This window comes from Pimephales promelas, chromosome 23 (assembly GCF_988280905.1).
Source record: "Pimephales promelas chromosome 23, fPimPro1.hap1.1, whole genome shotgun sequence".
In the NCBI taxonomy this organism is placed as follows: Eukaryota; Metazoa; Chordata; class Actinopteri; order Cypriniformes; family Leuciscidae; genus Pimephales; species Pimephales promelas.
The window spans coordinates 13,951,554-13,966,600 of NC_142791.1; the positions used below are offsets into that span (position 1 = coordinate 13,951,554).

A 15,047-nucleotide genomic window follows, 5' to 3' on the forward strand; every position below is an offset into this window, starting at 1 on the left:
GTGCTTCATGTTACTAAAACATAATTTTATCCCCAAATGTGCTTGGATTTTATTCACCATTTATGTGACATTTCGAGCAGGATTGCTCATTGTTATTTTGACTGAACATCAGATGTTCCTCGTGTAGGCTAGTGACTGCGCGCCGCGGTCTAGTCTCGAGATCCTCCCCTCCTGTAGGCGGCAGTGTGTCAAAGGAGAGACGTTTGTTACGTTAAAACCACCATCGAGTAAGAAATAGCAACTTTTATTTGAAAATGGCGTCGGACGTGAGCCGTGATGGTTCTGAAAATAAACGCAAACTAGAGGAAGATGAGGGCGAATGGGTCGGTCCTCTGCCCAACGAGGCAACACAAACAAAAAAGAAAAAAGGTACGCTAATTGGGCTTCTTTTATAAAAAAAAATGGACGCGTATACTATTACTGTCTCTAACCCTGGTGAGCTGCCCAGAGTCCTAGACAGCATTTTTTGTGCATTAAAGTCGCCTGTATTATATCTAGATTAACTTTTGATATAAAAAACTATGCTATATAGCCGTTTCTATAACAGCTTGTATGTCTTGTGTTTTCATAGCAGCTGATTTTACAGTTTTGAGATAATTATTAATGGAGCATATGTCTTCTTTTGCAGTTCTTGAGTTTGAAAAATTGTACCTGGACAATTTACCTTCCGCCTCCATGTATGAAAGAAGTTACATGCACAGAGATGTTATAACACACATTGTTTGCTCCAAGTAAGTTTTCTTTCTCCAACTTGCTACCACAGAATATTTGACTAGTAAATCCTAAATATATTAGCAAGGGTTTTTTTCCCCTGTTTCTTCATACATTATAATTATATACTTCTGACATTATTATTATTACATTTGGGGAAATTATTTATTGTTCATTTAAAAGATTTAAAAAATATATAATTATTATTTGAACAGACACCATGGCTGGTTATGGTTGGAAACTATACAGTTATTATTATTATACAGTAAACTCCAAAACTTATAAAAGAATTTGTCAGCCTGCTAGATCATTTTTGTAGCAGAAACCCCAAATGTTTACGTTCACAAGACATAAAATGCATTTACACAATTGAAAAATAAATAAATAGTATGATAGTGCTGACCGATTGGCGCTGGTCAAGCTGGCATCCTTATTGCCGAGTCCTGGATCTTACATGTAAATCAACACTCAAGTGCATTTATTTGACTCCAGATGTACGGATTATAATTTTTATACCATTCTAGAACAGATTTTATCATAACAGCAAGTCAAGATGGGCATGTGAAATTCTGGAAGAAGAAGGAGGATGAGGGAGTGGAGTTTGTCAAGCACTTCCGCAGCCACTTGGGTAGGTACCTTATGTCTAGCATTGTGGCAGGGGGCTTTTCATTTGGAAACTGTACAAAATGCAGTATGTGTAAATAATCTGTGTCTCTGGTGCGTAGGTGTGATCGAGAGTATATCTGTCAGTGCGGAGGGTGCGCTCTTCTGCTCTGTAGGTGATGATCAGGCCATGAAGGTTTTTGATGTCGTCAACTTCGACATGATCAACATGCTCAAACTCGGGTAAAATCGCGTGCGTGTGAGTGTTTAACACTCTGGTATTATTCCTCATTTAGTCAAGTCACATTTATATAGCAATTTATACAATACAGATTGTTTGAAAGCAGCTTTACAGTGAAAACAATTCAATAATGCAAACATGCAGTCCATTTGAGCTGAACAGCATAAAAGAAAATAGTGTTATAGTGATATTTCAGTGTTGATTCAGTTCTATTGTAAAGATAATCAATTATTAAATTAGTTAATTTCATCCATGAAGCAGCTCTGTAGAAAACAGTGATGTCATCATCCAGCTCAGTCAGATTGGTAATATTGCTGAATATTTAGTGCCCTCAACTAAGTAAGCTAGTGGCGACAGTGGCAAGGAACCCAAACTCCATCATGTGATGGGATGTAGAGAAAAAAACTTTTGGCACACACTTGTAATCCTTGGGAGTAAATTAAAAATAAAACCTTAAGATTAGTAATTAAAAAAAAATAATAAGTTACTATATTTTGTTTCAATGTTTATTCTTTAATATGTTGTATTTTGAGGGAATTTTATGCTACTAGACAATATTCACATCTAAATTATGCATTATTTTATGTAGAAATACTGCATAATTAAGAATTGAATTTAGCATTGTCTAGTACCATGTTTATATAGTTATTAGGAGAACTATTTCATATGAACCTTATTTTCAGTTAATACAGTTTAAAAAATATAGAGAATGTATTTAAATCCAATGTATCAAAGGAGGATTGGTGTAATTTGGTGGAAGAAATAAAGTAAATCATTTGTGTGTGTATATATACATATACATACTTCGATACTGATTTCTAAATTGTGTCCAAAAAATTGCTCTGTATTATTTGTATTTCTCAAACATTTCAAAATCTCACAAGTGACCTTTTTTTTTAAAAGAGTAATTATTCTTTTAGTATCATGACCACAATTTTTTGGTGTGTATTTATAGCAAGTTCTACAAAAAAATCATATCATTGTACTGAAGTATAAAATTTCAAATGTAATTTTTTTTTTTTCAGTTTAGACCACCAGAGAGTGAAGAGACAAGAGAGTTTATTATTTATTTCTCTTTTCTTTTCTTTTTTCCCCAGCTTCCATCCAGGCCAGTGCGAGTGGATCTATAATCCGGGCGATGCCATCTCCACCGTAGCCTGCTCTGAGAAATCCACCGGGAAGATTTTTGTATACGACGGGCGTGGAAGTAATCAACCCCTGCACAAGTTTGAAAAGATGCACAGCGCACCACTGTCTCAGATCCGCCTGAATCCAAAATATCGCGTCATAGTGTCGGCTGATAAAGCGGGAATGTTGGAATACTGGACAGGCCTCCCGAGCGAGTTCAAATTCCCACGGCAGGTGGAGTGGGAGTTCAAGACTGACACGGACTTGTACGAGTTTGCCAAAAGCAGAACGTATCCCACCAGCCTGATGTTCTCTCAAGACGGCAAGAAAATGGCCACCATCGCCGTTGACCGCAAAGTGAGGATTTTCCGCTTCCTCACTGGGAAGCTGATGAGGGTCTTTGACGAATCATTAACCGTAAGTTAGTGTTTGATAATTATAATATCATATAACCACAGATTTCAAGGGTTAACAAACACTCACTGGAAGAGTTTGAGTAAGAGTGTGTGTTCTCTGTGTGGCGGCAGATGTTCACGGAGCTCCAGCAGATGAGGCAGCAGCTGCCCGATATGGAGTTTGGCCGCAGAATGGCGGTGGAGCGAGAGCTGGAGAAGGTGGACGGCATCCGACTGACCAACGTCATCTTCGATGAGACGGGACACTTTGTGCTGTATGGCACCATGCTGGGCATTAAAGTCATAAACGTGGAGACTAACAGGTAGATACACGCACACTATGAAATGCATTTCTTCTATGATGAGCATATTTACCATTTCTGAATCTAAATTAATTTAATGGCACAACGTTTCAGATATCACCATAAGTAGTTTAGCATCAGTATAATTTTCATCATTTATGGTCTTTTGACCAAATATCTTCTCGCCTCATTCTGAAATTTGTCACATTACAGAAGCATAATGGCTTAAGATTTGTTGTGAAATAAATTTTTGAAAACTTAAGCCAAGGTAACGGCATTGGCCTAAATCAAAATTAATACATGAGCCATTCTGAAAGTCTTTTTATTCTGTCTGTGATCTGTTTTCTCTGTCAAGGTGTGTGCGGATTCTGGGCAAACTGGAGAACATTCGTGTGGCGCAGTTGAGTCTGTTTCAGGGAGTAGCCAAGACCATGCATGCGGCACCAACCATTGAGATGAAGGCCTCCGACAACCCAGCGCTGCAGAGCTCCAGTCCAGACCCCACCATCTTCTGCACCGCCTTCAAGAAGAACCGCTTCTACATGGTGCCATTACAAAAACCCAACACTATCCCGAAGCTTTGCTTTCTCTATATGTTACTATAATCATTTATTTCTGTATAGGGCTTTCCACACTTAACTTATCTCTGTTAAGTTAAAGGGTTAGTTCACCCAAAAATGAAAATTAAGTCATTAATTACTCACCCCCATGCTGTACCAACCCCGTAAGACCTTCGTTCGTCTTCGGAACACAAATGAAGATATTTTTGATTAAATTTGAGAGCTGTATAACTACCACATTGGCTCCTAAGGGACTGCCTCTTGACGGCCCAGAAAGTCAATGAAGAAAATGTTTAAATATCCCAGGTGACTACCGTGGCTCAACTATATGTTTATCAAGCGACGAGAATACTTTTTGTGCGGAAAAACAAACAAAAATAACGAGTTTATTCGACTATTCCTTTTCTTCCTTGTAGGCCAGAACGAGACTTCCTTAGATTTCCACGACGCATGCGCGAGAATTGCGATCTGAAGTAGTGTAAGCGATGTGAGCAGATCGCAAATCTCGCGCATGCGTCGTGGAAATCTAAGGAAGTCTCGTTCTGGCCTACAAGGAAGAAAAGAAACAGTCGAATAAACTCGTTATTTTTGTTTGTTTTTTCGCACAAAAAGTATTCTCGTCGCTTGATAAACATATAGTTGAGCCACGGTAGTCACCTGGGATATTTAAACATTTTCTTCATTGACTTTTTGGGCTGTCAAGAGGCAGTCCCTTAGGAGCCAATGTGGTAGTTATACAGCTCTCAAATTTAATCAAAAATATCTTCATTTGTGTTCCGAAGACGAATGAAGGTCTTACGGGGTTGGTACAGCATGGGGGTGAGTAATTAATGACTTAATTTTCATTTTTGGGTGAACTAACCCTTTAACTCTGGTTCTTTTTAAACCCCTGGTGCATGTAAACAATGAATGGCAACTGCAGAAAGCAAAAGCCGGACATGCCAAATAGAGGATGGTAACCCCTATTACTCGGCTTTCTCCACGGAACAAGAGCCTGCTATCTTAGCTTCCAAAAAGGAGTCAGTGAGATCTCACCCACTAGGCAAAAAAATCCTCTGATGATTCAAAATGAAGAGATTTTTGCGTCATCTGAGGATTTTTTTCCAGACAAAAAATACATAAATCTCTCGTCTCAAGGGGATATGAGGGTGGAAAGCGTGGTAATTCAAAAGTACTACAGGTTTTCTACTAATACAAAGCTTAATGCTAAATCCTGAAGTATCCCTTTAAGAATTAAACGGTCTATTCTTTACTCCAATTGATGTTTTCCATCACCAACCCAGTGTGAAAAGCTCTAATGTTACTTTCCATTGGTGTCCAGAAGAATCTGACAATCTAGACTCTTTATGCTGTATTTTGTTTTTGAATAGTTTACAAAGAGAGAGCCGGAGGACACCAAGAGTGCTGATTCGGACCGTGACGTCTTTAATGAGAAGCCGTCTAAAGAGGAAGTGATGGCAGCCACACAGGCAGAAGGGCCGAAAAGAGTGTCGGACAGCGCCATCATTCACACCACAATGGGCGACATTCACATCAAACTCTTTCCTGTGGAGTATGTGTTTGTGTCATTTGACAGCAGTTTGGTCTGAGACGGCTGTACGGCTGTAACTTATTTATTTGTGCTTCTCAGGTGCCCCAAAACAGTGGAGAACTTCTGCGTCCACAGCAGGAACAGTTATTACAATGGACACATATTTCATCGTGTCATCAAGGTATGAGCACAGTAGTGTTTAGTTTAGATGAGTTGTGGATGAGACTTGAACAGGTGGCTTCTCGTATGTGTGCAGGGCTTCATGATCCAGACCGGAGATCCGACGGGCACAGGGATGGGTGGAGAAAGCATCTGGGGTGGAGAGTTTGAGGATGAGTTTCATGCCACACTGAGGCACGACAGACCATACACCCTCAGCATGGCCAACGCAGGCCCGGGGACCAACGGGTCGCAGTTTTTCATCACCGTCGTCCCAACTGTAAGACCATCATTACTTTTTTTCCCCTTTTTTTTTTTTTTTTTAAGAAACTTTCAGATTTCAGGATACATTTCTGAATATGACTACCCTGGTTGCACTGTTTTTCTTAGGACAGTTTTTCAAAAACAGTTCATAAATAATTTGTGAAATGAATTCATTAAAAAGAAAATCTAATTTTTACCAGCCCTAAATATTCAATCAAGTCAATATAGTCCTAAATGTCTCACTTCTTGAATGTCATGTCAATTACTATGACTTTGGGAAAAATCATCTTAAGTCATTCATTTTGAGTTGCCAATTAAGCTAATAGTTAATTTAAAGGAGTAGTTCACTTTTAAAAAAATATTTTGCTGATAATTTACTCACCCCATGTCATCCAAGATGCCCACATCGTTCTTTTTTCAGTCAAAAAGAAATTAAGGATTTTCTCCATATAATGGACTTCAATGGGAATCAAACGGTTTAAATGAGAGTTTCAGTGCAGCTTCAAAGGGCTTTAAACGACACCAGGCGATGAATAAGGGTCTTATCTAGGACCCTTCGAGTCATGACTCGAAAAAAGATTTGTTCATTTTGAACAAGTTCGAACAAGAGTCATGAACGTTCATCACAGAACAGAGCAATGCGAGCATTTGTGCTTATAAAACTTTAATTTTTTTATTTGTTTTTTAAATGAGCGATCGTTTTGCTAGATAAGACCCTTATTCATCGTCTGGTGTCATTTAAAGCCCCTTGAAGCTGCACTGAAACTCTCATTTGGACCATTGAAGTCCATTATATGGAGAAAATCCTGAAATGTTTTCATCAAAAACCTTAATTTCTTTCCGACTGAAGAAAGAAAGACGTGGACATCTTGGATGACATGGGGGTGAGTAAATTATCAGCAAAAGTTGTTTTAAAAGTGAACTACTCCTTTAAATCATTGTTTTCTCATTCTCTCTTTAATTAGCCCTGGCTGGATAACAAGCACACAGTCTTTGGGAGGACCACTAAAGGAATGGAGGTGGTCCAGCGGATCTCCAACTTAAAGGTGAACCCCAAAACCGACAAGCCGTATGAAGATATCAGCATCATAAACATCACTGTCAAATAGATGTGCAGTCTCAGCTCTATTCTTCTGATTTTGTAAAATAAACTACCCTTTTTTAAATAATACTAATTTTCAATAGTGATGCATCATTCAGCTTGGTTTTTAATAGCGTAACATTATTAATGGTTATACAAAAAGCCGTGGTCGTATCAACAACAAATGTGGGTGAGCAGTGTGCTTCTCGAGAGGCGTCCAAAACTCACATTCACGATAACTCCAGATCATCCTGCAATAGGGGACAGAGATAGTCTTCACACATGCTTTATCTAAGTACAGTTATTCAACATTACATGGCAATGAGGATCAATGTTTCAAAACAAAGAATGGTTCCTAAACCGGACTAATGCGGATAATGTCGAGTAATGGAGCGTTTACATGCGCGGCCACAGTTGCGTGATACATTAAGTATATCAATGAATGTAATGTTTCTGCCTTTTAAGATGCCAAGAAATGCTTGTTCCAACAAATCAAGATAAACAAAGCCAGATATTAATAAGCAATGGACTGATGAACTGGAAACAGGTTTATACTTTTTTTTTCATGACAACTACAATTCTTTCAAATATAAATAATCAGTAACATTGTTTTTTGCCACAAACACTTCCATCTCTTCATACATGGTGAAAATACACCTACACCCATGCATCAGTCATAAGACCACAAGGGACATTTCAATAAATATTTACAGGCTCATTCACAAAGCCACAAAAAAACTGAAAAAAAAAAAAAAAACAGCCATAAAAACAGCTGGAGATGTTAAGAATAATGGTATGTCTAGGTGAATCTCGCAACAACAGCAAAATAACATGTGTGGGTCACATTTTAAGGGTCTGAAAATTTTTTCATAACAGTTAAGTGCATTATATTCCTTACAGATGTTTTTTAAATCCCAGTGACGATTTTAATATTTATTTGAATAAATATCCATAAAGGCAATACTACCATGTCTGAATACGTAATTGTCTAAAACAATTTCACATTATATTACAGTAATGAGAATATAAGGGTAGGATGTGCTTGATTGTAATGAATAATGCAAGAATTTAATGTCCCTAGAACAAGTTTAATGAAAAAATTAATTGTATAAATTAAAGGGAAGCATGACCTATACATGTTGGTGTGTTTTGTGAAATTCACCCTCAAATTACTTGATCAATGGCAATGGATTTGATCACATGACCTTTCTGATGATTTCAGTAACTGGTTAATCTGACACAACAGGCACTTCACATTGCAGTAACCATGAATCTAGTGATGGAGCCTCATTTCATCCTTACCCAAGGGGCTTTACCTATGATTAAAACATTGAATAGATCTATATATAAACCTTGTGCTGTTTGCACACTATACTACAGGGACTTTAAATGGGTGTCTGTACAAAAATGACCAGAATATTTAGCTTAAGCACATCTAGAAATATCTCCAGGCATTAGTTACTATTAGGCAAATGAGCAAACTGACCTTGAAAAGACAAGGATCATTAACCAGATGTTACGTTTCTCTGTTTTAACAGAAGGGACAGTAAGTTTAGTTAGTCATGTTCGTTAACTTCTTTTCAAAGGAATAGTTCATGTTAATCAACTTTTTGGACCACATCTGCAAATATATTTTTGTTAACAACACAATTTCAACTCACTTTGTTATAATAAACAAATCTTTTCTTTTTTTTATACAGTAAAGCATTTCCAATGGAAGTCTATGAAGCACACTTGCCCATAGGCTTCCATAATACGTTTCAAAATTTTGTTTTTATTTAGAAAGATGAGTGATGAGCTGAAAATATGTTTGGTGATAACCTGCAGGATGTTGCCTTGTATTTAACCTGGAGTCTTATATGAGCTCCATTTATGAACACCATTGAACCACAAGCGCGCACAGCAGCAAGTCTACTGATGTATGATGGTATGACATGGGTAACCATGAGCAGGGTGACTGTGCAAGTGACACAGACAGGCTTGAGTTGTGAGTCACAAGTCTATTGAGAGTGGGTAAGCGTCCCTCAGGCCACATCCAAAACTCCTGCGGCCACCAGCTGGCGTGAGAGCCAGTCCAGGCCCTCGTGAAGCCCCATGCCACTGCGGGCGTCACAGCCCTGGATGTGCCAGCTGCGCCCGCAGCACAATTTGTGTAAGCTCAGGAGCTCAGTCATCTCCTCCACGGACACCGCGCCGGGGACGTCCTACAGAGACACACGTCACAAAGTCTTGGTCAAGAGTTTACAGCGGACACACATACTGGCAAAACCTGTTACATACATCTTCTGAAAGTAGAGAATCTCCAATAAAACAAGCATAGCCTATTGCACGTTGTAGTCATTGAACAACTCTTGATTTTAACATATAGGTGTTAATAAAGTAAAGAATTCATGAAGCTAGTTATTCATACAACAAAATATTCTGGGGGACAATAATATTGATTTTAATGCCAAGTTCAAAACATAGTCAATTGTTCACATCTCTCACCTGTTTGTTGGCAAAGATGAGCAGCAGAGCATCTCTGAGCTCTTTCTCTGTCAGCAGTTTGGCCAGTTCACTGTGAGACTCCATCAGCCGGTCTCGGTGACAGCTGTCAATCACAAACACCACCGCTGGGAGACAGAACAAACGACCCCACTCATTAAAGTGCAAAAAATGTGATTGTGTGAACTTCATTATGAACGAAGAAGCCACAGTGAAGTGAATTTTTAACTCTAGAAGCAGCATCTCTGCGCGATACCTTGTGTGTTCAGATAATAGTGTTTCCAGAGTGGGCGGAGTTTATGCTTGCCACCCACATCCCAAATGGTGAATTTCAGGTTTTTGTATTCAACAGTTTCAACATTAAAACCTAAAACAGAAAGAGAATTCTTTATTATCTAAACACCGTTGCATGTTTGCATTTCTGTACATGTATTTCCGTTGCACAAGGATACCTATGGTCGGTATGGGCTGCATAAACTCATCTTGCTTCAGTTTGAAAAGAATAGTAGTTTTGCCAGCTCCATCTAAGCCCAAAGTCACAACCCGGATCTCCATCTTTGGACCAATGTGCACACGGTTGTCCTGGAAAAGAAGACGGACACATCTGTTTAATACGGATATCAAACGCATCATCACTACACAACTCAGTTCAAGAACAGCAGTTACTTTCTTAGCACGCTAACAACCAGACGAGGCAAAGTTAGTTCATGTTGTGAAATGTCATACCAGTGCTTCATTAGTAAAATCCAAGGTCCCAGAATAAAAAGGGGTAACATATCTGGCAAGTTAGTGAGGTAGGGAAAGGTAACTGAGCACACATACATATATATATCTTAGTCAGGGTTTTCCATCCAACTTTACTTGATGCACATTTTGAAAATAAACTTAATGTAAATAAACTCTAAAAATCAATTACTACAGAAATGTAATGCATATATATATAAAAATATATTTTGTGTTCAGCAGAAGAAAGATATTCATACAGGTTTGAACCAACTTGAGGCTGAGTAAATGATGACAGAATCTTCATTTTAAGGTGAACTATTCCTTTAAGATGAAGGAAACAGTTTATTTGCATACTGATGACACGTTGTGAGCTTTTGTGCATGTAAAACAACATGGTATTACGCATTAGGCCCAACAAGAGGTCTGGCCATGGCACCGAATTCTTCCAACATATCCCTTGACATTCGTATGGAGTTTCAGTTTAAACTCTAGCCATTTCATTTTGCACGCAGACAATGACCATCAGCGTCCATTTAAGCCCCCATAAGACACAAATAAACATACAACATTGCATTACAATGTTTGATCTATGTGCAGTACACTGCTAGAGGCATCTGTTTGTTTGACTAAAGGGACGGTCGCACTACACTACACTACACTACACTGACTTCCATTCATATGCATGCAAATGCAGGAGACTGGATATGCAAACTCATGGAAAGTTTGCCGTGCACCAAAGTTCAAGTTTGGTGAACTCTGATTCGAGAATGAATGTTTACTCCCATATGGAGTGGAGATGTGTGACCAATAGAGGATCGAAACATCACGGCGTGACCGCTTAAATAAACTTAAAGATCACAAACTTTATTCGTACATGTTAAATGGACAGTTCACCCAAAACAATTCTGTCATTAATCACCGACATTCATCATATCATCATTCACCTTCAAGGTCATTCTCCTACGCTGTTGACGTAGTGTAAAACATGTCAGGCTTCTTGGTTCTAGGTCAGAACACCACCTCACTATTGTCGACCCTCCTTAGTCAGCATCACATGCATGTGTCGTGGTGCTCATGTGAACAGCGTTGGCCAATAGTGAAGCGGAGTTCTGACGTAGATCCAGAAGCACTGCAATGTTTACACTACTTCAACAGTGTAGAAGAATGATGTGGAAGAGAAGAGATCATTGACTAAAGTTGGATAATTCATAACATTAAAGTTGAACGACTGTAGTCACATGGACTATGTTAAAGATGTCTTTTTTAACTTTCTGGGCCTTTAAAGTGGTTGTTGCATTTCGGTCTATTGAGGGGTCAGAAAGCTCTCGGATTTCATCAAAAAGATCTTAATTTGTGTTCCGAAGATGAATGAAGGTCTTACGGGTCTTACTTATGTTTTTATGAAAGTCATATCACATCCGTCGCTGTGTAAACAAGGCGATGTAAAGTACCTTAGTGAAAGTAACAGGGATGCCTGCATCCAGCTGAATGTGGTCGGCCAGCTCTGTAAACTGCTGCTGCTGCTTCTGCAGTGTCTCTAGCAGTCGGTTGATCTCCTGTTTCGACAAAACCACCCTGCAATCATCCTGGCAAAAAAAAAAACACAAAAAAAAAAAAAAACACACAACAAACCAACTGAAATTCCTGAACTGCTTCTGATCCAGCTGAGTGTGTGACGTGACAGAGTGTGTACCTGCTGTAGTGTTTTCTCGCAGTGCAGACAGGCAGTGGACACCTGTGACAGCAGTATGGTCATGTCCTCCTGCTGCTGTCGAAGCCAGATCAGCCTCTCTCGCACGTGCGCGTCCACCACACTCAGAGCCATCTCCTCTTGACGACACAGGGTCTCGTGTAGATCGGCAAAGTAGGCACGTACGCAAGACCGGGCGCTCTCCGCTGTTCCTGGAACCTGAGCAGAAACCAAGAATCTTACACAGATGCAAACGCTTTAGGTTATCACAATCACCCAAGAACACTCTCATACATGTTCAGTGTGAGCCATGCCCATGCTGTCCTCCACGATCTGCTCTCCTCCTTCAATCTGCTGCACGATGCCCACTAGTTTCCTGGAGTACTCCGACACTTCCTCTGTGAACGTACGGATGCAGTGTGCCATGTCCAGGATGGACCCACGAATCTGGTTGGCTTCACCCTCTAGTACAGCATGCTGGTAAAACATTTTCATGAAAAGAGATCAGGGAACGAGTGACTGAAAACAAGAACAAAACGTCAAATTTAAATTCTCCAGAAATAATTGCATAAGCCAATAATAATTCTTAAAATACACAATAACCTTTTTTAATCCATGCTTTCTTTGATGGATGCATTAAAAATGACGCTATACATTATTTGTTACAGATCTCCCATTTGATTCAACACAGTGAACAGCTAATCGATTGCATAACTCGTAATGAATCTTAGGCAAGTTTAAAAAAAAAACTACATGCAATTTTAAATATAAAAATGTTCAGCTTACATTTTAGGTAAAATTTTGTGATTTTATTGGGGAATTTAAAAAAAAGATAACATTTTTATATGAATTTTTTTATTTTATTTAAATTTTCAGCTTATTTTAGTACTTCAAATGTCGCCTTGGCAAGTACATGAAATAATTTTCTGTACATTTTATTTTCATTTTAGTTAATGTTTATTTTTAAGTAAGAGATGTTTTTAATGGTTTTAGTTATTGATTATAACCCTGCTTTAGACTTTTTATTGCACTAGAAGCAACAGCAAAACAAATGATTAAATATTTTAAAGTGCAATATTAAGATATTTTTTTAATATTTCAATTCATTTGCATCTGACTTTTAAACAATGCATCTAAAAAAACAAGCATTGTTTTTACATTCCAAATTCTATGCCTAAAGATTAACCAGTGGTTTTGAACTGAGTTGTATTGTATCTCCGCACCTTATGCCCTTGGTGCTTTCCGTACTCCTTGCACACGCAGCACATGAGCGGCCCGGGCAGGCAGCCGTCTTCCAGGCACACAAACTCGATGGCGTGCACCTGGTGCTGCGGGCAGAGCATCTTCTCATGGGGCTTGTCTGCCAGGGGCACGCGCCGGTGCTTGGCCAGCGTCCGAGTGGAGTGTGTGAGCTGGCAGCACTCAGCACACAGGTGCGTGGCACACACCGTGCAGTACATGGAAGCAGTGTGAGTCTCATCCTCATCACAGCGGATTACGCACTAAAGGAGACATGGCAAAAATTCAAAATAAAATCATCTGTTATCCCACAGCCTAATTTATTGCTTTGATAAAAATGACTCAGCAGCAATATAGCCTGTGTTCAATAAATAACACAAATATTCTTAAGACAAAAATATTATATATTTAACAGTAATAAACATCCAAATAAATAATAATCATAATAATTATTATAATTTATTTTAAAAAGAAATCACATATTTCGAACCTCGCCCATCTCCCGAAGTGAATCCTCTGACATGCCTGACTGATGGGATGCCCCATTCTGTAGCCGTTCAAGCAATTCTAGCAGGGCAAAGTTCTTCTTTAGGCCCCACACACCCGAGTCTCCTGCAGAGCACAATGAAAACGTTTTTCTTTCTACTAGAGAAATACTAGATAAATATCCTGTTATTATGAAGAACACAACAGCAATGTAAAGCTCACCCAGCTCGGTGACCTGTCTGTCAAAGGGGCAGCGGACTGCCCTGCCATGGAGAGGCAGACGGGTCAAGCAGTCGTGACACACCGTGTGTCCGCACAGCAGCAGCCGCGGGACCTTGTCCCCCTGTAGAGAAAACACATCCTCGCACACACCACACTCCAACACCTTCACAATCACATGCATATGGGGATTAAAATTTATGATTGCCAAATATTAGCATTTATACATACATATGTATATACACATTATATATACACACATTGCATATTCTGTGTATAATTTAAAGCTTAATTTAATATTTAGAAGCAGTAATTACTACATTATATGCATAAAGTCAAATATTACCATTCATAGACATTGTATGTATTTATTTATAAGACTAAACTTTGAGTACAATCTATATAAACATTCGAAAATTCATATCTAGATATGCATAATTTCTCAAATTGCCCTACTGAGTATTTTGAGGCACAGTCCCCATTCTAGCCAGCATACGTTAACCTATTCAGCACTAATGCTAGTTATAACTGTATATTTATTAATATAAACACCCTATTTCATAACGAACTGTTTTTAATCGAGCTTTTAAATGAGTGTTCAACAGTGTGTTTAATAAAAAAAAAACGCAGTGACTGAATGATGGCGCTATCATTAGCGTGCTAACGCCCTGCAGAATCTCATTGAACTCCATCGGGACCAAAAATAAATCGCTCTCGTGATTTCTATACGCTAAACATCTAGTGTAGCAGTTATTTATTTCATGCATGTCGTACCTTCACCGCATTTGAAGTGTTTCCACGGCCGTGTCGCGCACACGGCTCCATCGACGCCTGTTTATTTATACCGACAGCAGCGGCCATCCTCGGACTGAACCATCTGATGACACTTCGATGAGAACAAGACATACTGCTTCTGGACAAGTTGAAGTTATTATATAAAACATTTATAGGAACAACTATTTTTTCTCTTATTCCTATTATACAAAAAAGTAGCAGGTTTGTTGTATGTTTGAATTAAAAAAAAAAACATTCTTGTCACAAAGGCACCCCTTTTATGACAATGGATCAGTCCGTCAGCTGTTTCCGTCGACGAAGTTCAGGACATAGGCACGCGCATAGACATCGGCTGCGTTCCAAACCGCAAACTTCCCTACTATTTAGTATGGGAAAAAGAGTAGGCGAGCAAAAAAGTATGAATGAATCCAAAAGAGTAGGCGAGAATTACCTG

At 38.9% G+C, this 15,047-nt stretch overlaps 2 protein-coding genes across 3 annotated transcripts; one reads left to right on the forward strand and one right to left on the reverse strand.

Moving 5' to 3' along the window:
• Window positions 1–208: 208 nt before the first annotated feature.
• On the forward strand, window positions 209–7,060 carry ppwd1 (peptidylprolyl isomerase domain and WD repeat containing 1). The gene is made up of 11 exons (XM_039680367.2): window positions 209–369; window positions 629–731; window positions 1,236–1,339; window positions 1,437–1,557; window positions 2,653–3,100; window positions 3,211–3,401; window positions 3,736–3,925; window positions 5,311–5,492; window positions 5,571–5,652; window positions 5,728–5,910; window positions 6,860–7,060. The coding sequence occupies exons 1-11, from the start codon at window positions 255–257 to the stop codon at window positions 7,001–7,003; spliced, it is 1,863 nt and encodes a 620-aa protein (XP_039536301.2). The 5' UTR covers window positions 209–254; the 3' UTR covers window positions 7,004–7,060.
• Window positions 7,061–8,656: 1,596 nt separating this feature from the next.
• trim23 (tripartite motif containing 23) lies at window positions 8,657–14,742 on the reverse strand. Of its 2 annotated transcripts, XM_039680368.2 has the most exons (11): window positions 14,594–14,742; window positions 13,823–13,985; window positions 13,605–13,726; window positions 13,099–13,377; window positions 12,170–12,352; window positions 11,879–12,094; window positions 11,637–11,771; window positions 9,912–10,041; window positions 9,716–9,826; window positions 9,463–9,587; window positions 8,657–9,179 (listed from the first exon to the last, which is right to left on the reverse strand). In XM_039680368.2, exons 1-11 carry the CDS (start codon window positions 14,723–14,725, stop codon window positions 9,000–9,002), a joined length of 1,776 nt encoding a protein of 591 aa, XP_039536302.2. In that variant the 5' UTR covers window positions 14,726–14,742; the 3' UTR covers window positions 8,657–8,999. The 2 variants fall into 2 exon arrangements, with proteins under 2 accessions (XP_039536302.2, XP_039536303.1); XM_039680369.2 differs by lacking the exons at window positions 13,605–13,726; window positions 13,823–13,985; window positions 14,594–14,742 and having other exon boundaries at window positions 8,730–9,179; window positions 13,099–13,182; window positions 13,251–13,373.
• Window positions 14,743–15,047: the final 305 nt, after the last annotated feature.

Bases quoted from the DNA above. Each gene is read 5' to 3' on its own strand.
- trim23 (XM_039680368.2), bottom strand. From the start codon at position 14,725: ATGTCTTGTTCTCATCGAAGTGTCATCAGATGGTTCAGTCCGAGGATG. The intron at 12,095-12,169 runs GTATGAGAGTGT...GTTTCTGCTCAG, and splicing joins GCATGGCTCACACTGAACAT to GTTCCAGGAACAGCGGAGAG. The intron at 11,772-11,878 runs GTACACACTCTG...TTTTTTTGCCAG, and splicing joins GCGAGAAAACACTACAGCAG to GATGATTGCAGGGTGGTTTT.
- ppwd1 (XM_039680367.2), top strand. From the start codon at position 255: ATGGCGTCGGACGTGAGCCGTGATGGTTCTGAAAATAAACGCAAACTA. The intron at 3,101-3,210 runs GTAAGTTAGTGT...GTGTGGCGGCAG, and splicing joins TCTTTGACGAATCATTAACC to ATGTTCACGGAGCTCCAGCA. The intron at 3,402-3,735 runs GTAGATACACGC...TTCTCTGTCAAG, and splicing joins ATAAACGTGGAGACTAACAG to GTGTGTGCGGATTCTGGGCA.